General features: G+C 36.6%; 1 protein-coding gene across 2 annotated transcripts in view; it reads left to right on the plus strand.

Moving 5' to 3' along the window:
- Positions 1–25,110, plus strand: part of Cers6 (ceramide synthase 6) — a 298,174-nt gene that overhangs the window by 144,140 nt on the left and 128,924 nt on the right. For both annotated transcript variants that reach the window (XM_058580155.1, XM_046447442.2), the window contains exon 4: positions 23,824–23,881. In XM_058580155.1, the coding sequence (XP_058436138.1) occupies positions 23,824–23,881 (58 nt within the window). The remainder of the gene's footprint in view (positions 1–23,823; positions 23,882–25,110) is intronic.

The raw sequence follows: 25,110 nt of genomic DNA on the forward strand, positions 1-25,110 counted from the left end.
CTGGAGGAAAATGGAGTATGTGGCTGTGGACCTGGCATTTTCCAAAGAGCAATAAATGCATTTGTGACCTCTAGATGAGTTTTGATTTTCTTGGGGAGTTGGGGAGGAAATTCTTTCCTTTCAAGGACTTTTGAAAGAAGGAGACTAGCTAGCACACTGCTTCTACTATGTCAAATTTGATGTGACAGAGATAAGTCCTCATTGTATCTCAGCCCCTCTCCTTTTATCCAGAATCTTCTTGCTGTCAAGGACCCAACTTTCAGGAGGGGTACAGAAAGGGTACAGAAATCTCAGGCCTGCTCTTTGTGCTCTTTTTCTCCAGCTAAACCTCTGCTATCTTCAAAGAAGTACTTCCAGCTTCCTTACAAATTGATTTGGCAAGAGTTTAATACTTAATAATGCTTTCATGTGTGATTTGACCCAGGGATATTTGCATTTTTTTAGCCAACAGTGTCTTTAGCCCAAGGTTTCCCCCCACCCCCTAGGAGCAAGATTTTTAGATAATTGGCATCATACTGGTGGAGACTTGAGACCAGCATGAGCTTTGAAGTCAATCTCCCCTGGGATAGAGTCTGATTTCCCCTGGCATAAACCTAGGACTCATTTGACTGGTGATAACACTTAGACACAGCGACGCTCACTGACCTCTCTGGGCTGTCATAGCATTTGTAGCTGGCACAATGAAGGTTCTATTTAATATGTTTTAGTTTCTTTCTCCCCTCCTTTTCCATCTCATCATAAACTCTGTAAGCATTATAGATGACGTGGTGTCTGCCTATTCATAGGGGAACTTACCCAACTTCTCATTCTGCAGTTAGGAACTACCATACCCTCTTAAAGCAAGAAGAATGCCTCTCAACATCTGTGTTGTTGCTCCGGGCCCTTTTCATACATCCCCACAGTCCTGAAACATTTTCACTGTTCAGGCACCTGGCATCTCATTCCTCTGAAATCCCAAAGGCACCTCAGTAGTATTTATCTCATATGTCATCTGGAATTGTGCTTATTTGTGTCTTTCCTCCATCTCACTGCTTGACCAGACTTTACATTACTTAAAGGCATCTTTACATTTCCTATGGCATCTAACACAGTGTCTCGCACTCCTTAAATTTTGAGGTTGAATTGAATTGATCTGGTGCCTTTGTAAGGATTATATAAGTAATGACCAAGCCCATTTTTCTACTTCTGTGTGTCATTGAGCAAAGTTAACCACTATTCCATCTCTGTTTACCAATATTTTACAAAACATCTCCAGTGTGTCTAGAAACACCACATGCAAACAGACCCCTGGGGTTGGGTCCCACTGCTCTGCAGAGCAAGTGCAGAATCATCACCCTGGAATCCACAGCTCTCTTATCAGTTTCCTCCCTGTCCCCACCACCCGCACTTGCTACACTTCAGCCTACGTCTTATGATTCAGCGAGGCAAATTGGCTGAATGTACTCCCCTTCACAAAGGTGCATTAAAAAATCTATTGTCAGCTGACAAGAACAGGTGGCTTTCTCTTATCACCTAAAATCCATTAAAAACGTCAGTACAATCTCCCACATAAGGTCACGGCCTACTCTGGGAAACAGTTTTGAACTAGCCCCAATACAACTGTGACTCTCAATTCAACAGATCTCATTCTTTACTTGTTGTTAACTCAGACTTTAATTTACACATATTGATAATGCCCATCTGCTGGTTGCTGGTGAATTTTTCTGAAGACAAAGACTGATGGTGAATTCTGAATAAACAGTTTCCCAGCACTAGCATTCCCACAGTCTAGCTGTCTCATTTTAAAGATAAAGAAATTGAAACTGCTCAAGGAGACACCAATTTCTTGGCCTTATCTTGGTCCCTTTAAAAGTCAAATTTAATTCACAGGTCTTATATTTTCTCATGCAAGCTTGAGCTTGAAAATACAGAAATAGAATATTTGAAGTGACTTCCAGAAAAAAAAAAGTACTGATGAAATAAAATTTACTGTCCTTCTAAACTATAAAAGCATAAATGCCTTAAGTGAAATGCTGAGTCAATGAAGCTGGTTTGGACGGGGTTCTGGGGGCAGTCCTTGCATTGTACACATATTTTAATAGTTGCAATGAGAGTGAGGAAGGTGGTTGCTTATGGTGAGGATATTGCCAAACATGAGCATTGGCCTATTCTTTCTTTCTCTTTCTCTCATTTAAAAAATACAAGGAAATTGGTTTTCATAATCTATTTTAGATCAAGTGACATACTAAAAATGAATTTAGCAAAAATTAAGGAACATAGAAATATTTTTGAAATATATCTCTGAGCACAACTAAAAGTTACATAATTTACCTGCCTGCTGTAGGACTTCATAATTTTAGTATCTTCACTACATATAAAAGTGCTAACATGATATTGGCCCATTGGTAGAAGCAATAGCTTTAGTTTAAGCCACGTCTTTATAACTTTAATAATTAAAAGATCACCCAGATCAACCTAGCTATGTGGATAGACTTTTTACAAAGGAACTTGTAGTCAAATAACAATTTTGAGCAACCAGAATTATGCAGCGCTAGCATTCAGACTTTAAATTGAATAATTCACATGTATTGTTTGCTCTCAGGGAAGTGAGAAAAGTAATAAGTATTTATACATGCAGAGTGGTCAATGGATGTAAACTCATTTGAACTCATGAATCATAGGAGTTTATCAAGGACAGGGAAAATCTGATGGGAGTGAAGTTCAGGGTTGTAGCCATTTGTGCACAGCGTTTGGGTTTGACCTTGGTAATTGCCGTTTGGGACTTGGGCAACATTTTACAAAATCCCAGCTCTAACCTCTCAATCCTGGAAGGTCACCATCCAAAGAAAAGTTTTTTATAATGTTATCATTTCAGGGAAATTGTTTTGGGCACATGAAGCCTGTTATAGCTAATTCATTCTGTGAATTTATGTTTGATGAAAGGTATAGATTGTCCACCTCCACATAGTTCAAAGGGACTGGGAAATCATCCCATCCCTCCACTTCAGCCTTCCCATGTAAATGATCTTCCCTTCTACTAAAGGGGAAGCAGAAGCTTATACTTCCTGACCTACTTATTACCCAGATGTTATTCCTTGGACTTGAATGTTCCAGTGATGTTTGTAATACTGTGATGCTTTCTCTTAATATCTTATCATTTTGAGAAAGGGGAAATGAAATACACTCAGAGGGCTCACTGAGGTGTGGAGAGTTGGGACCTTTCCTCCATATTTGAACATTTCCCTTTTCATGGCTGATGGAAATCATCTATATCATCCTGAAAAGTCACTTACCTTGGTTAGTGAGAGATCTGAACGATCTGCTAGGTACTTCAAGGAATATTTGTAACATTTATGGAAAATAAGTACAGGAATAATTACCAGGAAGCATGTGGGTAGATTAATAACTTGTGTCTTTCAAAAACATAGCTTTGTAAAGGTCTAATTCCACATTACCACAGTAAAGTGTGTTTGACTAGATTGGTATTCTGAAACAATTGCAAAAAAAAAATCAAAGGATGATTTAGCTAAAAAGTGCCTTGATTTTTCAAGAGATTCTAATGTCTGTGGATATGCCAGATTTCACTGCCGCCCGTTTACCCCTCCACTGACAGTGGCCTTGCTTTGTGCTGTTTTAACATCAGCATCTTGGAAGGTCATTTCCTCTCACAGCGGCCAGTGGGACACCTGATTATAATTATATCTTCCATGAAGTGACAGCTTTAAAAGCAAAGCTAGGCCATCATTGTTGGCCCAATGTCCAAACCACTGTGGCCATTAGGAGATTGAAGGGGTAGAGTTCAGAATGAAGGCCCCCAAGGGTCCTGTGATCCTAGAGCCAGGTAAGTTTAAGAAATAGAATTTTGGCCAATGGGCCTAGTTTGTGGGCTGCTGTGTTCACGGTAGTCCATAATCTGTACACAAGTCTGTCTCTAGGTGTTCATCTCAGCATTTTATTGATTGATAGTCAGATTGATAGTGAAAAAAAAAAGGCTTTTCGATAATTAGTATAGTGAAATCATGCAGAACTGTTATTAGACATGGGTTGAAATGAAAAGGAAAAAAAATAGATGCAAAATATGTATGAGAAAGTCATTCTCAATCTCTGTGAGAAGACAAAACAAAGGTTTAAATATTTTTACATTACTTAAATCCACTCTTAATTACAGAACTTTAGTTTAGTGCTTTCCCTTAGCCTGATTTCCCTTCCAACTTGAAAGTCATAAACACTTTCTTCTGTAGGTTGTGGTTACTTAAAAAGTTGTGTCTTTCAAAAACATAGCTTTGTAAAGGTCTAATTCCACATTTCCACAGTAAAGTGTGTTTGGCTAGATTGGTATAAGTATGGGTATGGGTGTGTGTCCGTGTGTGTGTGTGTGTGTGTGTTTAGGGTGTGTCTCCAGCAGGGGTTGACAAACGTGTTTTTATACAACCTGTGAGATAAGAATGGCTTTTATATTTTTTTAATGGTTACATTTCAAATGGTAAATGTAGATACCGCATAATATCCTTGATTTTTGCCTCTTGACCCACAGATCTAACTGACCCTTCCTGGTGAAGTTTGCCAATCCATGGTCTTGGGAGTGATGTCATAGGCATATCTCTTGATTTTATTTTGTTTTATTCTTTTTTTTCTCTCCTAGTAATCAAAACTAGGATCTTTAAATACAAATGTCTTGTATTTTTGCAGTCTTTTCAAGGATCAATAAAGGGGAGGTAAAGGGTTTGTGAAACATATTAAAAAGTCAAACAGTTGTCCTAAACAATATATATAGGAAGTATGCAAACAGAATGAAATTGGAGAATATTATCCAATTTGAATGAGTTGTCGCTGGGCTCATGTCACATGGAATATTTCCTAAGTGTTTACTTCCATCATGAAATACTTTGGGCACCAGTTCCCTCATCTTCAATGTTTGTTCTGTGCTTTTGAATGCATCAGAGAACCCAGTTAGAGCTGATTCTTCTCTGGAGCAAATGGAGTAACTATGGACAAGCCAGGGTAAGAGACTTGCACCCAGTGAGAGTGGCTGGAGCTGGAGCCGAGGCAGGGAGCAGAGACAGTGTTGTTTGCTTGTTTTAAACAGTTTCATTCGGTATAATTTTATATACCATAAATTTACCTGTTTGCAGGGTACATCCAGTGATTTTTTTTTAAGTTGGCAAATAAGCATTGCCATCCAGTTTTAGAACATTACCCCCAAAAGATAACTTGTGCCCTTTTGCCATCAGTCCCCATCCCCTTTCATCCCTAGCCCCAAGACAATTACTAGCCTATTTCCCGGTCTCCTTAGATTTGTCTTTTTTGGACATTTTGTATAAATGGAATCTTCCAGTATGTAGTCTTTTGTGTTGACTTCTTTGACTTAGCATAATGTTTTCGAGTTTTGTGCATTTTATTGCTTCTAAAATTACTTTGAATAGATATAACTCCTTTTTTTAATCCATTTATCATTGAGTAGAAATTTGGGTTGTTTGTGCTTCTTAGCCATTACGAGCATTATAAAAAATGTTGCTGTGAACTATCACACGCAAGTCTGTCTGTGGAAGTATGTTTTCATTTCTCTTGGGGAGATACTTGAAATTTAGCAAATTCTGGATCATATGTAAATTCATGTTTAACTTTTTAAGAAACGATCATACTATTTTCCGAAGGGGATTTTTCACTGTTTCATATTTTTGCCAGTGAGGCTGAGGGTTTCTTTGTCTCTACATGCTCAAATACTTCTTGCTGTCTTTTTGATCACAGCTATTCTCCTGGGTTCGAAGTGGCAATCTCATTGTAGATTTAATTCATATTTCTTTCATGAATAATGTATCTTTTCATGTGATTATTGTCCATGTATATGTTTTCTTTGAGGAAATGTCTGTTTACATCTTTGGCTAAGTTTTTAAAAATTAGGGTTTGATATTGAGTTTCAAGAATTTATTATGTATTCTGGATACAAATCCTTTATTAAATGTGACTTGCAAATGTTTTCTCCTGTTCTTGGTTTGTCATTTATTTTCCTAATGGTGTCTTTTGAAGGGCAATGCATCTTGAAATATGAATTGTGAATTCATAACATAGAAGTAGTTTATAATATTTTTCTCATTTTAATTATTATATTCCAAAACTGAGGTTTGTAGGAATTTGTGGGGTCAGTAGTATGGTTGGTGGCAGCCTCACCTCTTTGAGTAATTTTTTTTTTTTTTTTTTTTTTTGGATATCAACACAATACCAGAGCTCGAGGTAGCTCCAGATGTATTTGCTGTCTATATTTGTTTGCTTCCCAGTTTTCATTTAGAGTATGACTGATAAAGTGATTCAAGAGAAGGAAATGATCTTGGATAGTTGGTTCCATCTTTAGGAAAGCCTGAAGCTTTCGTCCTCCCAAGATTGTCAGGGCCAAGTAGTGGACAGCTCCTTTTATTGTGCAGTCACACCACTCATCCCTTTAAAAAATCTCTTTTCCTCTCAAGGTTTTCCTTTATGATATAAAAAGAATGAGAGGATTATGGGGGGGAGTTGAATATAAATGTCTTGAAGCAGGTAGGTGGCATGATGGGGCAGTCTTGCAAACTTGCAGTCTTGCAGAAGAACCCAGCCTGACTCTTGATGAAGAACCCAGCCCTGACTCTCTGCCACTTATCAGACGTGCAGCTCAGGCAAGTTGGTCTATCCTTCTGTGTCTCCTTTCATATCTCTAAAAGAGGGATGATAATAATGTCTACCTTGTAGGATTTTTTGTGATGATTAATGAATTAGACATGAAAAAATGCTTAGAAGCCTATCTTGGCGGAAATTACGTGGTAAGTGTTATATATTTGTTGTTAAAATAATAGAGTGCTCTTGTACAAAAAGCACAGGCTTCATTTAACATCAGACATTCTGTGGGCTGGGGTTGTGACTCAGTGGTAGAGTGCTTGCCTGGTGAATGTGAGGCACTGGGTTCAATCCTCAGCACCACATATAGATAGATAGATAGATAGATAGATAGATAGATAGATAGATAGATAGATAGATAAATGTATTGTGTTTATCTACCACTAAAAAAAATATATTAAAAAAAATAAAGTCAGACATTCTGAGCAACACCTTGAGTTTGGCTCCCTACTTCCATACCTACTAGCTGGTGATGTCAGGTACACTGTTTGTTCTCTGTGCTGCATGTTATTTCTATAAGGAGAAAATCTTGGCTGTCATCTAGAAGTGTTGCTATGATAGAATAGAATTGCATATGGGAACACACTTAAGAGTGGCTAGAAGACAGACATTTTTATTGTTGTTTGATTATTGGTGTTAAGGTGGTCTGATTGCTAAAGAAGGAAGAATCCTGAAACCTTCCTCAGATGGAGTGGGTGCTACAGGAATTTCAGGAAGAGGGACAGCTTTGCAGAGAGGTGCTGAACAGACCCTCTAGGGGAGATAGTCTTTGAGCGCTCATGAAGGGGATCAAGAGCAGAGCTGATGCCTCAAGAGACACCCACATTGGGCTAGTAGGGAGCAGAGTAAGAGTCTGGAAGTGGGATTTAATGTTTGAATGGCTGGAAGGCCAGACTTCACTCATAAATGTCTTCAGAGTTGTTCTCTTAGGAATCTCAAGCTGGTCGTAAATAGGCCCAATTTTAGAGTTAGAAATCACTTCCAGGAATGCTGCTGGTTTTAATTATTTACTCCTTTAGCTAAAAGTTCCAATAGCTTGGCTTGGTTCTGAGAAAATCTGCATGCCATCCTTCCTTTCTCCCTATCTCCGTTCTTGGCAGTGCTGCTCCATTTAATGGAAGGTTCTACATGAAAGGACTTTTAGAAGCAGCAGGAAATAATGTCATTCTAAATCATGCAATGGAGCAAAGAAAAAAAAAAGCATATTTGTTACAAAGCCATCACATTCCAAATATGTACAAGTGATTACAAGGAACCACTTGAGAATTGATTTGCTATACGATGTGTATCTCTGCTTTGAATTACCTAATATCTATGTTCTAGAGGAATTGGAAATAAATTTTGTATTAAGTTGTTTTCCCATTAGCATATACCATTATTTGAGAGGCTTTGCATGCCCAATTTGCTAGAATAACTCTAGTTGTAAGTTTCTTATAGATTGTTCACCCATGTACCCTACCTACCCACTCCCTAAGTCCTCCTTCCCTTTTACACTTTCAAACTTAAAAATTATAAGGAAAAATTTGGTAATATGCTGTATATTTTTGTAATAATTCCTTTTTTTCTCATTGATATGTTTTTATTAGCCCTTTTATTTGAAAGTAAAGAGATAAATCAGAAACAAACTGTACCCTTATATATGCTTAATTATTTCAAAATCTTTTAGCTCCAAGTCCTTTTTAGGTTCTAACTGGTACCAGAAAAGACCTTGCCAACCTTCAGCTCCATCCACATTAGCTCTTTCTTCACTGATCCACAAAAATGAAGGAAGGTCCTCCATACCCTTAATGGTAGTCCCTTTTCTACCTTGTGTTTGGGAGACATTGATATCCTGCCCATTTCTCTCTACTCAGTACAACTGCCCAAGTCTTCAGAGGATTGGAACACTTAGCTCAATGACACTTTCTCTCAGGTTTGTATGCTACCTGCTCCTTTCCTGCCTCTCTACCCAGCCAATCCCTCTTCCTACCTCAACCAAAGGGACAGATTATTTCTCATGTCCATCCTAATGAGATTTCCAGATCCAACATAGCCCCTTGTCAAGAACATTCTGACATACAGGTTGGCTGAGAATATTAAAGCACTGGGACATTGGAAGTGTAGGTCTTTGAATTGGTAAGGTTTATTCCTTGGTGACAGTGCCTTTGGCCATCTATTTGGACAGCGTTCCTTAAGATCACTAACTCCTCTGAGTTCTATAGGCATTTTCCCCTAATGATATTAGGGTAGGATGACCTTGAGATAAAGACTACTCTCTGCATTTGCAGCAAACTTGGAGTACAGACAGAAAATGAGAATGACTTCTTAGAATAGGTAAGAGCACAAAATTGTAGTGATAGCCCTTCAGAGAGCAGTTTAGTAAGTTGTCATGGCCTTGAGGGAGGCACCATGACATATTCATACTTACGTTCTCAGCACCTAGCACTATGTCTTGGCATTTACCAAACCCTTAATAGCTCATGCTTAATGAATAGCCATCTGGTTATTAGCAAAATTACAAATATAATGTCTTTGATTTGACTTCTCTAATTTTGTTAGACAGACATATTCTGAGAACTAAGCAAGAATTCATTAGATCAGTAGAAAATAAAGGTGAATTTTCATCCATGAAAATTCCATGCTTCCTGTTCATTTTGTTCATCTGTATGTCTTTGGTGGTCCCTTTATCCACATATCATTTCTTATTTATAATATTACATTGCCATGGAAATCCACAGCTGTACTTTTCACATCCCAGGCTTACTACATTTTGTTCTGAACATTTCTGGAGCTGATTGTACAATGTACAGATTAAATGTAGTAGCAATCTCAAGTGGGTTTGTAACATAAAACATTAAATAACTTTAAACTGAAACAAGGGGGATAAAGTCAGTTAAATTCAGACACATACATTTAATTAAAAAAATCAACTAAGTCTTTCATGTGGCCATTCAGAAAAATTTATTTATTTATTTGCTGTACTGAGGATCAAACCTAGAGCTTCACACATACTAGGCAAGTGCTGTACCCCTGAGCCACATCCCTAGCCTGAGAGTTTCTCATTTGTAAAACTTACTGCTTAACTGCTTTAGAAGAATGAAAGTTTCCTTTGAACCTGTATCTTCTTCACATCTGATCTGACATGTCTGTCCTAGAATCATATTCTAGTTTGATAGTCTGTATAACCACTTAATTCAGAATTTCTTCTATTGGGTCTATGTAACATTCCTGCTACATAAAAACAGTGATGTTATGAGTTATTGAGTACTTGCTATGTGTTGCATGCCAATTGTACTACTTAATGAATATTTCTTTATTTAATCCTTACTCTGACCCTTTGAAGTAGATATTATCATCTGACTTTGCATATGATGAGTAGAAGCACAGGGAGTCCCCCCGAGCACACAGGCTCCCTGAAAAAATGTGGATACAGTCTTCTAACCAGGGGTGTGAACTCTGCCTCTCTAAAGCTAGTGTTGCCTAGAAGATCTAAAACATAGATTTGTCACTTACAGCTGAAAAAAAATCCAATTGGTTGTTAGTTACTTAAGGGATAACTCTAATATATGTTGTCTTAGTGTTAGAACAATATCTCATAGGGACAAACACTTCTATGTTGGAAGTAGAAACCAGAGAAAATTTTAGGAAGATCATGAAAAGTTGAGTTGGATTAAAAAACTCAGGATTAGGTTATGGTTAAAAAAAAAAGTATCAACATATGATGAAACAAGAATGAGGTTTGTCTAATCACTCTAAAGAGGTGAGCCTGGCTAGGCTAGGGCAGGAGTCGGTTAGCTTTCCCCAGCTAAGGAAGAGGTGAGGTCACAGATACACATAAGTTGCCCCTTGTAGAGGATATTCTGAGAAAGAGTATGACTGAGAATATAAAAGTGGTGGGGCATTGGGAGTGTTGGTCTCTGGACTATAAAGGCTGCTCTTTGGTGCCAGGATGTAGGCAATCGATCTGGACAGCATTCCTTAAGACTGCCAAGTCCTCTTCTTGTGTTTCTGTGTTTTGCAAGCTACTCCTTAAATATACCTTGGATTTCCATGTTGATGTGTTGTAGGAAGAGAAACCCTCATTCATGCCAAAGCAGATTTTCTGTACCATGTGACTGTTTTGTTTTGTGGTTAGATTCATCCCTCAACAGCCTGGTTTAAATGGCTGTTTGTGGTGTTCCGCTAATGATAGCCCACCTTATCAAGAAGGATGAAGACAAGATGTGCTGCTCTCGGAAAGAGTCTGAGGAGATGGAGCAAAGGAAGTAAACAAAAGAGGTATTTCCAAAGTAGAATTTTGAGATTTGATAACTGATAGGATAAGTGGATTAAAGGAGAAAGAAGACTCAAGGCAAGGATTTGGGGTGGATAATAGTGTCCTTGACAGGAATGGAAGACAGAAAGATATATGGGAGAAAGATAACAAATGTTGGATTTGGGATTTGGAGACTGAGGTGGTCACATGATGGAGTGGTCCTATGTTTCAGTGTCCAGGTCTGTGGAGCCTGTCAGGCCCAGCAACTGCACAACCTATAGGCAGTGGGCAAGTTCACCCAGAGTAAGGTTGAGCATGGAGCTGAGTGTCTCTAGTGTTGATAGATCAAGGACATTCTGTACAAGAGCAAAGCAGCAGTAATTCAAGAAAAGGAGAATGGCCACTTTTGTCAAATATTACAGGATCAATACGTAGGACTTAACTAATGGAAGCCTTGGAATGAGTTCTCAAACCCTTAGAAAGTTTGATTGCCTCTCCAGAAGAGACTTGAACTTGCCAAGATCACCTGAGCTGACCCTGAGAGCATCAGAGGCTGCCTGCAATGTTTCCTGATGGGCAGTCACGTGGTTGCTCATTATTTCATGATGCTGACTATTTTCTAAGTATAGCTTTCCAGTTAATATGTGTAATACCATGTGTAGAAGCTAGTACAAGAAATCATGATGCTCATTTCAAATGGGGAGTTCAGTCTGTCCTCCTACACCCATGGTGAAAAATGGTGTTCATTATTTAGATCATGACGTGCTGCAGTATGAATATAGCTACAATGTGGGCAACTTAACTCTTCCAATCAGTGTACAATTTTTATGATGCAAACCAGTCAGCCAAGAATTTCCTTGTGTGTATTGTAACTGGGTTAGATTTTGTAAAATGGCTTATTCTTTTATGCAGGAGTGTGGGTTGACATTTGTTGGAAAATTCTCAGGATGACAGACTGTTAGTCCAATTATGTCCCTTTCTCCAAGGGACATATTTTTTCCAAGTAGAAAATAATGGTTATTGGTCAGAATGCTGTACAACTACATTTGTTTGTAATTGGACAATCCTTGACATACACAGATTTAATGGTATATGTATATACTTATAAACATACGTGTCGATGTACAGGTACATATTTACTAATACACACACACACACACACACACACACACACACATACACATCCCTCATGATCAAAGCTCAAGAAGGTGACACATGATTTTAAATGTGTGCATGGTAAGAGTGGTACGTCAGGACAGGTAAATTAATAGTGAGCCTCATCAATAACCCTAACATCCATTTCTGTCCATCTCCTTTTTTAAACTTAATTTCTTCCTTCCTATTGAATTCTCCTAAAAATATTGAGAAACAGGCATTTTAGTCTTTATTTTCAGATGAAGAAACTCTCACTACAATTGTGGGCATGGGTTTGGAGCAACATGATGATCTCCAGCTGTATCCCTGGGCAAGCTCCCCTGCTCAGTCTCATGTCCTGTGGTGAAATGTGCAGTAGAATCTGTGACAAGGAGTGGACACAAACAGGGAAGTAGAGAAAGGGAAATTCACTTCCTTCTTAAAATCAAATGTACTTAATTTTTGAAAACTTTAGTATGACTGATTCCGATTTTCTTTCTTATGCAATCACAACATCAGTGCTCAGCAAGTGTTACTTTGTCTCCAGTCTGCTTTCCAATCAGAAAAAAAAGAACATCATAGAGACTACAGAAGCACTTGATGTGTAAGAGACGCAGGACATGAATTTGAATTCTAGACTGTTATAAATATTTGGCAGCTTTTGCCTCAGGGACACACTTAAAAATTGTGACACTTGCAAGTGTGTGCTTCAGAGTCATATTGACTAAATTTATTTTGGGCAGCGGGCAAGCTATGTTTGTTTTACTCCTTTTTAAAATCCTTACCTTAGAAAATGGTTAGCTAGAACTTGTTCACTTGTCTCTTTCTGATTTTCACAAATTATGATCATTCAAATGAGCTTAAATGGACTTTAAGCTCACAATGATAAGTTTAGTCTATATTCAGGGAAATTCTAGGAGTGATACAATTTTATAGGAAGAATCATCTAAAAATGTGTTATTTGTGGACACTGAATTATGGCAGATGCATTTTGAGTAGATGTACAACTAAGATGATGTCGGAAAGACTGAAGAGAAAGGACCAACGTCAGCGATGCTGAATTCTACCTTGCTGGGTGCTTGACAAAGGGAGCCAGAAAGAAAAATGAAAAGAAAAATGTGGATCCTGACACAGGGTTGAAGAAACAATCAGTACAATGTTAATAGAACCCAGGAACAAAACAGAGTCAAATGTAAAAAAATGTAGAATCAGAGTTAAGTACAAAATGCATGTTCTATCTGAAACACTTCCAAAGGGCAGTTTTTTTTTGTTTTTTTTTTTAAGATGAAATTACAGCTGGAATTTTATTGTTTCTCTTATGATGCTATATCCGTGTGTGTGCATATATATGTGTGTGTGTGTGTATGGATATATACATGTAACATAAAATATGTACATGTAACATAAAATATACATAATATGTATTATACTCATATTATTTTCTAATTATATTTTCCCACTAAATACTATAATGTCTTCCATGTTAGCAGTTATAGCTCCAGATCATATTTTTTTATTTAAATTTTTATCTTAACTTTTTTTTGGTGGGTGGGGTACTACGGATTGATCACAGTGGGGTTTAACTACTGAGTCACATTTCCAACCCCTTTTATTTTTTTTATTTGAGACAGGGTCTCACTAAGTTGCTCAGGACTTTGCTTAGTTGCTAAGACTAGCTTCAAACTCTCAGTCCTCCTGCCTCAACCTCTCCAGTCACTGGGATTACAGGCATGAGCCATCATGCCTAGCTCTATTTTAACTGTTTGACAGGTGATAAATTCACAAAGTGTAATATTCAAAAGTTAGGAAAGAGTATTTAGCAAAAATTTCCCTCCCATCCCTATTTCCTGTTGCCTAATTCTTTTATTTCCTACAGGATTTTGAAGATCTGAAAAATGTTAGAGGCCAAAAAAGAAAATGCTGGATTGTATAAATCATTTACCTCAGCCAAACCTTGATTACTCAATACTTAGGCAATTTTATCTCTAAAAGTGTGACAAGAAAACAATAAAATTAGTTATGATGCTTAGAAAGGATGCATGGAGTGTCAGCATAAAGAGCAAGTCATTGAAGGTTTCTAGGGATGTGAGAAGGAAAAGAATAATGCATTTTTAGTAAGCATAATTCTTATTCATATCATCTGTTAATGAAATATTTCAAAACACTGAGAATAATATAACAAGCAGAGAGAACTAAGATAACAAAACTCCACTGTGTTCTATCCAATTCTGCTTTTTGGGGGGGAGGGACGTGGATACTGGCAATTGAACTCAGGGACACCGAGTTCAGATGGACACTAAGCCACATCCCAGCCCTATTTTGTATTTTCTTTAGAGACAGAGTCTCACTGAGTTGCTTAGCACCTCACTTTTGATGAGGCTGGCTTTGAACTTGCAATCCTCCTGCCTCAACCTGGTGAGCCGCTTTAGCCTTATTTTAAAGACTAAAGAGAATCAGCCAGAGTCCTTGTATGTCCCTTCTCTGTTCTCTACCCCTCAGAAGTAACTTCTACCCTGAATATACTGTTTATATTTCCTTGTGATTTTTTGTTACATATGTATTTATGTATGCATATGAAAATTGGGTCATTCTTTTGCATATCATCAGACTTTATATAAGTGCTAAGTGTAGTTTTTGAATCAGTGATTTCATGAAGACTGTTCACATTTGATCTGGGAACCCAAACTGAATAGTTTTGCCTTCCAACCTCTGTTACTGCCTTGTTAATTCTGTTGCTTCTCAAACAAAGAAAGAGCTGAGCCTTCAGCAAAGGAGGAAAACTTTTTTGGAGCCACAGAGTTAATAATTGATGGAGGTAGAATAATTTCAGGAAATGTTTGCCTCAAGGCTGGAATCAGGTCTGCATAAACAGTCCCTGGGAAGAATAACATCTTTCCCCCAGCTATAGTATTTCTTCGGACTCCTAAAGTAATACAAGTTTGAAAACTACTCTGGGAATTTAGATTGTATATCAGAGTTTCCTAAAAGAAGTCTGTAATCTCACTTTTATTTCATTCTTTAAGATATATGACATGTTTTCCAACTAGAGTTAATTTACTTTCTCCCTAAGTTGTACTCAAGTAGTCAAATCAGTGTCAAGAGTAATCAGCCTGAACATAAACTGCTTGAAAAGGATATTATTGACCTAAAAGTCATGCTTTCAAAAATATTTTCTGATGAATGAAACCAATCAGCTGGTCAACAAAGACTTCAGTTCTGCCCTCACTTTAAAATATGGTGTCAACTGAACTCCTAGAAACAGAGTAGAATAGCGGTTACCAGAGGCAGGGAAAAGAGAAGACTTTGGTCAAAGTGTACAGATTTTCAATTATAACATACATCAGTTCAGGGGATCTAATATACTGCCTGGTAAGGTGACACATGTTTAAAACTTGATCTTGTTAATTATTTCACAAAGTAATCAAATCATCATGTTGTATACCTTAAGATCACACAATTTTGTCATTTATACCTCAATAAACCTGGAAAAAAGATATATCATTAATATATATCCCCCATCCTTTTTTTGGAGGGAGGTACTTAGGCCTGTAGGGCATGAAAAAGAAGTATGAGTCTGCATCATTAACACAGTGCAATGGGGTAGGAAGACTTCATTGGGCTTGCTAACTGCAAAACAAGGGAAGGAACTTGTTGTGTTTCACAAATCCTAAACACAACCCACCATCCATACAAAGAAAACAAAAGGTTGAAAGCAACAACTTTCAAAAAATAAATTTAGGTGTTGGTTTAATTTGTAAAGTGTGATGTCTGTTCACTAATCAACATTATATTGCCTTCTCAAAATAGGCTCTCAGAATAGGTTATCTGCTGGTTTTTTTTTTTTCCTTATACTTTTGGTTAGTTATCCATTTCTAATCTTGGAACCTTAAGGCCACAGAGCCTGGAAGTGTAGATAAAGAAGACCTGGTATGAAACTTGTTTAACCAAGTTTCCTCTAATGTAGAGATGAGACACAGTTCTCTGGGTCCTCATCCTAATCTGTAGAGCAAGAGGGTAGATGACCCCTAAGGTCTCTATCTAGCTGTTAAGTAGTCTGGTTTGAGAAAATTAAAAAATGGAGGAGCAGATACTTCTGACTTGTGTGTATATAAATACTAAACTTACAATAAAGCACAGTAGTTAAGGCCACATCTGGGCCTTCCCTGAGCTGTTTCCTGTTAGGGTGAGCAACATACATTCACAGCACCACCTCTCAGTAGGAGTCTCAGGAAGTCACTTCACCTGAAATGTGTGCATTGCATTATGCTGAGAAAGGAAGAGAAGGCACCCATCTCCTTTGCTCTCCTTTTGTAGCTGAAACAGGGACAGCAGCTCTCAGAATAGTTCCATTGATTTTTGTGTATTGTGGTAGGAGGAAGAGCTGTAATGTTATTCACAGTAAAATAACTTATGTGTTAAAAATCATTGATATTTAGTACGAAAGAAAATGGTCTCTGGAATCAAATTGCCTGAATTTGAATCTAAAATCTACCACTTATTAACTGTGTCTTTTGACAAGTTACTCAAGTTCGATCTTATATATAAAATGCGAATGACAATAGAATCTGTCCCATAGGGTTCTCATAAGATGTAAGTGATTTACTAATTATTTAACATGTGAGACTCTTAAGGATGGTATCAGCACAAAGTAAGTGCTCAAGAAATGCCAGCAATTACTTATATTATTGTATAACAATAGGTGAGCTCTAAAGAAAGCCAACTGAAAGTAAAAAGTACTTCTCCAAGATCACTATTCATATCAAGACTGAGACACCAATTACTTTATGTTAAAACTGTGGAAGTGATTATATCTATACAGAAACCCCTTGGAGTTTTTATAAGTCCAGTGGTAATTTACTGGAGAAGTATAAAGTATGACTGAAATGCAGTTTTGTTCATATCTTTTTTTTAATTAAAAAAGATCTTCAAACAGCCTTGACATACATATGTTTATTTATGTATTTATTTTTGTGGAATTCATTGTGGTAGATTTGTACATAGAAATAGCACAATTTTGTAGATTTCATTCTTTAGTACTTCCCACAGCATTGTTCTTATTTTATAAAAGTTGTCAGCTATGAGTTTGAATAGAAAAATAGTCTACTTTGGGCTTAGAAGTAAAATGATAGATGTACATATTTTAAAGTACCAATAAATAAGGTTCATTATAATTTATTTCTAAAAATATTCTCATTTTCCAACTGCATAATTTTGTGTCATTTGTAACAATTTCTAAAGTATAGCAAAATAATTTATATTATACATTACATTTTGTGAAAGAAAAATTTTCAGGCCATGCATATAAGCACGACTTCATTTCTCATATTTGATAAGAAATAAGCTAATCTTGTTTATTTATTTATTTATTTATTTATTTATTTATTTATTTATTGGTAGAAGGGTCACTTAACCACTGAGCCACATTCCTAGCCCTTTTTATATTTAGGGACAGGGTCTCACTGAGTAGTTTAGCACCTCACCGTTGGTGAGGCTGGCTTTGAGTTCTCAATCCTACTGTCTCAACTTGCCGAGCCACTGGGATTACAGGTGTGTGCCACTGCACCCAGCTAATCTTGTTTATTTGTTTTTTTAAGAAAATATTCTTTAGTTATATATGGACACATATCTTTATTTTGTCTATTTATTTTTATGTGGTGCTAAAGATTGAACCCAGTGCCTCACGTGTGCGAGGCAAGTGATCTGCCACTGAGCCACAACCCCTAGCCCTTGTTTATTTTTGTTTAGGTAATAGAAGAACTGAACTGAGAAAAATTTCCAAGTTAATTCAATTTTAGAGAAAAGAATAACCATTCCCTCATTTTTTTGGATTGTGACAATATGCCCTAATTTTGCACGAAATAACAATATTTTTCATTACTTAGACCATTCCATTGTCATACCTCTCCCCTTTCTTGCTCATATTTGTATAGTTCCTGGAAATAGTTGATAAGTTATTTGACCAAGGACTAGTTTGGTTAATGTAGAATTCAATAAATGAAGGGAACATGTACTCTTAATAAAAACTCAGAGGTCAGTTGAGGAGCTAGTCTTGGCAAGGTACTATTTGCTACCAGAAAGGCAAGGATAAATAAGACTCGTTCTTGAGGCATTTAGAACTCACAAGCAAGTCAAAGGTTTGTGGCTATAATCAAAGATGAGGAAAGAAAATAAGATCAGAAAGTTGCAGTGTTCCCAGGATTGCAGCACTAAGAAAAAACATGGCTTCACAGAACAAGCAGCATTAGACATAAATCCTGAAAGAGGCTAGTGCTTCCGCAGGTGGAGGGGTGAGTGATAGTATGGAGAGGCCCCAGGAGGTAATCACTGTGATGTTGGTTGGTAAGCTTCATATTATTTTAACTGCCCTAGTCTTGAAAAGAAGGAGCAGAGCAGTCCTCCCTAGTCCCCAGGTTTGTAAGCAGTCTGTCTGTATTGGTCAAAGTAGACTGCTCTCAACCTATGATGTCCAAAGAAAACCATTTTAGCTGAAGGCACTGTCTTCCGTTCAGGTGTGTAAAATCAGGCAGAGCAGCATAGCCTTAAGGTTAAGAGCCTGGATACAGGAATCACACTGCCTACCTTCCATCCTGACTCCCCCTTATTAGCTGTGTGGTCTTCAGCAAGTTATAAAACCTCTTTGGGCTTTTCTCCTCATCTGAAAAAAGAAGGTAGGGATGATGATGATAATGGTGCCTGCCTTGCTGTGTGAAATAGCTCCATTAAATGACTTCCTAATTATAAATCACCTAGAATTGCTGGTGGCAGAGAAGAAGCACTTTACATAAGCGTTGTGAATGCGGTGACTTCTGCATTCTGCTCTCCCTCCTTAAAATGGCATGCTGAGTTGAGCTCAAGGTCCCCTCTGTAGTTAAGGAACCCTGTGCCATTTGGGTGACACCTGGCAGCAAGAAACAAGAGCCCAATGCCCTGATTTCCTGCTTTTATGGCACATTTGATCATTCTTGATTTTTAACAAAAAAAAAAAAAGAGTTGTTCAGCCTTGTTGTATAAGGATAATAAACCAGATTCAGTGGTGGTTTTTACTAGCTTCCTATTCTAATTTTCAGGTTTGATGGATATAAAAGGCTTCCACATCCAAGCAAATGCAGTGGAACATGCTGACTTCTCTAGGCAAAGGAGTGTGCTCTAATTCTACCAAATTTGAGAGAAACCAACTTTAGAGTCAGTGCTCAACAGCAAGGCCCCTGGGACAAGCCTAGGCCTCTGTTCCCAACGGGGGCTGCTTCCTTGTACAATTGTTTTCCTCATCTGGAATCTTCCTGGGACTCTGACATCCTTCTGAGCACCCACTATGGACTACTTAGGACTGACTTAGCTCCTTATTCTGCTAAGTAAGCTATCACCCCTTCCCTTCTGCTTTCCAGGCTGAAGAATCGTCTTTCATCCTGCTTTCTTGTCCTTGGGAGTTCATGCTGTGCTTATCAGAACCCTTCTTCTGCTAGTTTAGTGGTACGTTCATAAAGGCACTGAAGAGAATTTGTATTCAGTTTACCATTTTTAACCAGGAGTCATCTTTAAGTTTCTATAAAAATATTCCTTCACTGTTATTTCTCTTGTTATCAAATCAACAATGGCTTGAAGTTGTCCAACAAGAATGGATTTAATGCCTCCCTTCTTATTCCCTGTTTTCATTAATACAGTCTGAGGAATAATCCCTTGATTATTATTAAGTATTTTACATTATTCCTTAATAACAATAGCATTTAATTTAGCAATGAAATTTACTGCAATTATTTTACTTTACTAATGAAATATATTCTTTTGATTCTAAAATTATACCATTCACATTCTTTATTTTTATTTGTATCTTAGTGGGTTGGAATTAGCCTAATTTTTTTAGTAAAGGTTAATGAGTGATGTCTTTTCTGAGCCTTTGAATATGAGAATATCTTTCAAATTCCTTTACAGATGAAACGGAGTTTGGCTGGCTGTTGCTTTCTTTGAGTCTTCTCTTTTTCTGGCATTTGGTAATACAGAGGAGAAATTTAAGACCAATTGGACATTTGTTCCTTTGACGGTGACTCATTTTCTTTTGATGTGTGTGTGTGTGTGTGTGTGTATTAGTTGTAGATGGACACAATACCTTTATTTTGTTTATTTATTTTTATGTGGTGCTGAGGATCGAACCCAGTGGCTCACATGTGCAAGGCAAGCACTCTACTGCTGAGCCACAACCCCAGCCCCTGATTTGTGTTTTGACTTGTATTTGTTTTTCTTTGTAAATACTGAAGGATTTTCTTTTTGTTTTCTTTTTTCCTTCGGCTTAAAAAAATTGTCAGAAAGGAACTTTGAATTGATATTGTTTGGAGTAAATTTAGTTCTCCTTTTTTTCAGTTTAGTTTTTTTTTTTTAATTTGTCAGTTTGTCTTGGATTATTACTTCCCCTTCAGTTCTTCACTTATGTTTTCTCAGAAACAGTTATAATTGACTTTTTGTTGTTGTTGTTGTTCTTTCCGGTCCCTCAGACCTAGGATCTTTTTGCAGATGGCCTCATAGGGATATTTACCCTCTATACACCAGTGATTTAATTTTTCCTATGTGTTCTGCAATCACTTCTCTCCACGTGGATGATAGTGCTACTTTTCAGTTTTAGAATCCATGTAATGCTTCTTTTTTTTTCTTTTCTTTTCTATCTATAATTTCTTTTCATCTTACCAGAGGACTTTTATTGATTTATAGCTTTCTACTTTTGTTTTAAGAGGTCATATCTTCTTGTATCATATCAACGTTGCCAAATACGTTTTTAAAAATTACTTTTGATTCCTAGAGGAAATTATCTTTAGGAAACTAAAGATGTGCTTCCTTTGAAAATTTGCATGCTCGTTACTTTCCATATTCAGTACTGTTTAGTAGACCCATGCTGACTTTTAGCTGTTATTTTTATTCCTGAATTTGGAAATATTCAACCAGACCCTCTCAAAAAAAGAATATACTGGTTGTCCTTAGCCCCACTGTGCTCCTGTTTGTTAGTAAAAGTCCTTTTAGATCTCTGACCTCTTAGTGGGGGGTTGTTTATGGACTCTGACCCATTTTCAGTGGACTAGAAGACTTTCAGACAAGTAAGTATCTCCAATGCCTTGTTCTCTGTTACTTTATATATGAGTTATATAAGAACTCCAACACTCAGAATGCAGCACTTTCAAAGATCATCTTGTCTCTAAATCTGCCACTGACACTGCCAGGGTGCAAAGTACTTCCCCTTCTTCCCAGTTGTTAAAATAAAGTTGCAATCACTAACCCATGGAGTGGGGGATTCTCCTGCTGCCTCAAGAGGCATCACCTTGCATGAAAAAGAGCTGTCTAGGTTTCTGACTGATACAGATTTTTACATTTCTGTTCAAGATGACAGAAAGCAGAGAAAGAGAGATATGCGGATACATTTTCCTACTTGCTTAAAGGATTTCAACTTGTTTCTTGTTACCTCTCATCGCATTCATTAAACCTCATTTTATTCTTTTACTGTTGTAAAATCATTCTAATTTTAGCAAAAAAGTTGCTGGTAATATCTTCCTCCCTTGTATGATTGCAAACTGCTTTACTTTTTTCTCTTTGTGGAGATATTTTAGTAGAAAGTTGGGAGAGCCTCTACCAGGGGCTGGTGGCAAACATTTAAAATTAAGTGTAGCTTATATGAAACTCCACAGGCAAAGTACTTTTTCATGTTACACAGCACTTGAAAAATCTTGCTTCCTGCAGATATTTTGTGAAAATATACTCTGCCTTGTAAATATTCATCATGAGTTGTTAGTCAAATCATAGAGGCATCAGTGTTCCTGTAATAGAACCTATGTCTTAGGAAAACTGGGTCATTCTAGTGTTGAAATAAAATGTACCTAAGTAATGGTAGGAATTCCAATGACTTCTATAAAATTTTTATTATACATAAAAGCTGCCTGATAACTGCCTACTAACAGTAGTCTTAGAGCTGAAACAGCTGTTATAAATGATTTAATAAAGAAGTTACAAATTCAGTTGCCTCCAGGGGCCAGAAAAATAAGGCAATCCATCAAGTAGCCTTGTTCAATGCAAATAAGTAGAGGGAGGGACTAGAGTAAAGTAGAGATTACTGGTGCTACCAAATGCTTGAGTCATCGTTACAGTATAAACTCACTCTACCTTTAAAGATAGACTAAGGTCAAGGGATATTAACAGCCTCACCCAAAGTTAGGATAATCTATGTTCATAATCAGAACCAGTTATGTAATTTGTAAGGCCTAATGCAAAATAAAACATGGCACCCCTTGTCCAACAAATAAGAATTTCAAAACAGCTACAGTACAGCATTTAAATCAAGCATAGAGCCCCCACGTGAAGCCATCCCACTTCTGACCTAGAATTTGACTCAAATCACTCTTACCTGTAACCACCAAGAAACTGAAATTGAAGATGAAGTTAAAGTTAAGTTTTTTACTTTAATGAATAAGCAAGCCATGTCTACTTACTAGTGTCTTTTATGTGCGGTTTTAGAATCCTTGCTTTTCTATTAGTGTTTGGAGACTTGTGGAATCATTTTTGTTTCCATCAGTTTCTACTGTTGTTCCTTGGATTCAGGCTTTATGAATTGTTGGCTGTTTTCAACCCTGATGTTCAAAGCTCTTTTCCAAAAGTTAGTTCTGATTAAAGTCCAGAAAATGTGAAGAGTTGGTTAGTCCATGAATGAGTCTGCCTGTGTCTCCCTTGGGTCTCACTCAACTGTTGGAGACCCCATATCATTATTCTTTATTCTTATCTGAATACAGCTGTCATTTCCTCCAGATGATCTTGTACATTATTTGAATCATCTCGAAAGATCACCTTTCATTGTTGCCCTATTTGAAATTATTACATGATTTGCAAACACAAAAAGCGAATTGCCCTCTGATGGACTGAAGCTGACTGGTCATTTTCTACTTTGTGTTCATTTAAAACTCCTAAAAATCCCAAGTTTCCACTAACAACATAACCTCAGGAATCGTATGCAGTGAAATCTAGCCAGGTTTTAAAGGCACAGCTATTCACAGAGAGTACAGGAATAAAATTAGAAATTGAGTACTAGGGTAAGAGAGGGATTTTTTTTTTGTAATAAACAAACAAATACACACCTACATATCTTATAATTCAACATTCTTGAAACATTTCTATCATTTAAAATCTAAAGAAAAGATAAAATGTTTTTTAATTTAAAAACAAAGTCTACCAGGTAGATGCAGTTTAGAATGGTATATACTTTTAACAATTGTAATATTTCTTATTGAAATCTATATGACTTCCTTTAGCAACATCCACAAAGATGTCAATAAACAATTGTTTAAAAGACAAAAGAAACTTACCCAATTTTAGAATATTGAAGTTTTTTTATTCTTTTTTATATTTTTATTAGTGCATTATAATTATATAAAATATTGGGGCTCATTTTTACATAATCATACATGCATGGAATATAATTTACTTCAATCCCAGTGCTTCCCAGCTCCTTTCCTTCCTAAACAAACATGAACGTTAGTTAAGTCATTAGTGTCTGAATCAGATAAATTATTTGAATATCTTCATATTGTTGAACTATATCCCTTCATGAGTAATTAGCAAGAGAAAATTCACATGTTGGGGAAAGGGAGAAAATGGGCAAATTCAGTAAATGAAAAAAAGTTATGAATGATTAATATTCAAAATATTTGGTGTAAGCCATGCACATATGTGTTCAACAGCTAATACACAACAAGTTTAATCCCTGGAGAGGCAAATTTAATGGAGTTCATTCACTCACATATTTCAGAATATATTATGAGATATATAGACTGAATGTCATAGAATTTTTTTTTAACCTTCTGCAGGTGGAGATTTTCATTTTACCTCTACGTATTTACCTATGGAGTCCGGTTCCTGAAAAAGGTAGGATCTGTCAAATTACTTTATATAATTCTTATATAACCAGAAGCCTACATCCCATTTTTTAAAAATATGGGACTATATTTTAAACAGTTATAACAGTCGTCCTAAGAATTATTTGTGCATTTTTATTTGACTTGCAAGTAATCTTTTGTGTTCTTTTTTAGTAAATCATTTTTAGGCACATATCTAAGATTCTTCTGAAAATACTTTCTCTTCTTTTACCAGCCTGTCTTGTCCTAAGCATAATTTTCAAATAACTTCCTTCTTTGGTTAAGTAACAAAGTTGAACTAACCAAGTCATTACTCCGATTTAAATAACTTTAAGTACTTGATACATTTGTTTTTCCAGTGGAAGATGCTGCTAGTCCCATATCCATTCTAGCTAACTATACTTTTTTGCATTAGGAGCTTCATAAAATCCAGCTGATGCTGTAAAGGAAGTTAGTTTCCACATCACATATCACGCAACTTGATATCAGTTGTTGCAATGTAGGTTATCACTGTAGTCTTCATGAGTAGAAATTGCTCTTTTAACGTCTTACTTTGCAATTAACAGGGCAGCACTAACTGCTGGTGGAAAATTCAGTTCCTTTCATAGTTGTGCTTTCTTTGCCTGCTTTACTAAATCCTGCATGGACTAGGGTACCTTACTCTATGAAAGTAATTCATTGTGTCTACCATAGTCTTTCTTCCTAGTTATTTCCATGCATACTGCTACTACTAACAAGTTAGGCTGCTTAAATTTAGGACTCATGAAGAAGTACCTTCTGATAGTCATGTACATATTAGCAACAGTGATTTGACATAAAATGGAAAATTATTTTTAAATAATTTTATAAAGTGATATGATTGTTATCTTTATTTTACAAAAATATTTTTCAAATAGGACTTGTGCCAAGTAGCGTGACTTCCTAGTAAATCTTGTAAATATTGACATGAAAATTTCAAGTATGTTTTTATTTTTAAGGTCTGAGTTATCAGATGTAGTCTGTCTGTGGCAAATCCTATTATAGATAGTGGTTGTTTCCCATTATTATAGTTTCCTAGAGGAAATATTATTTTTACTCCTTATATTTTTCTTTGCCAATGGCACTTCTTTTTTCACTAAATAAGAATATATGGTGCAGAGGCCAGTTGGATAGATTTAAATGAATGAACTTTACCCATAAATAGGAAGAAATTCTCAATGGGATAAACTAATGTGTTGGAAACTGCATATTTTAGAACCT

The sequence above is a fragment of the Marmota monax genome, unplaced genomic scaffold (assembly GCF_021218885.2).
Source record: "Marmota monax isolate L192 unplaced genomic scaffold, Marmota_monax_Labrador192_F-V1.1 WCK01_AAM20220418_F8-fsc00007, whole genome shotgun sequence".
NCBI lineage: Eukaryota > Metazoa > Chordata > Mammalia > Rodentia > Sciuridae > Marmota > Marmota monax.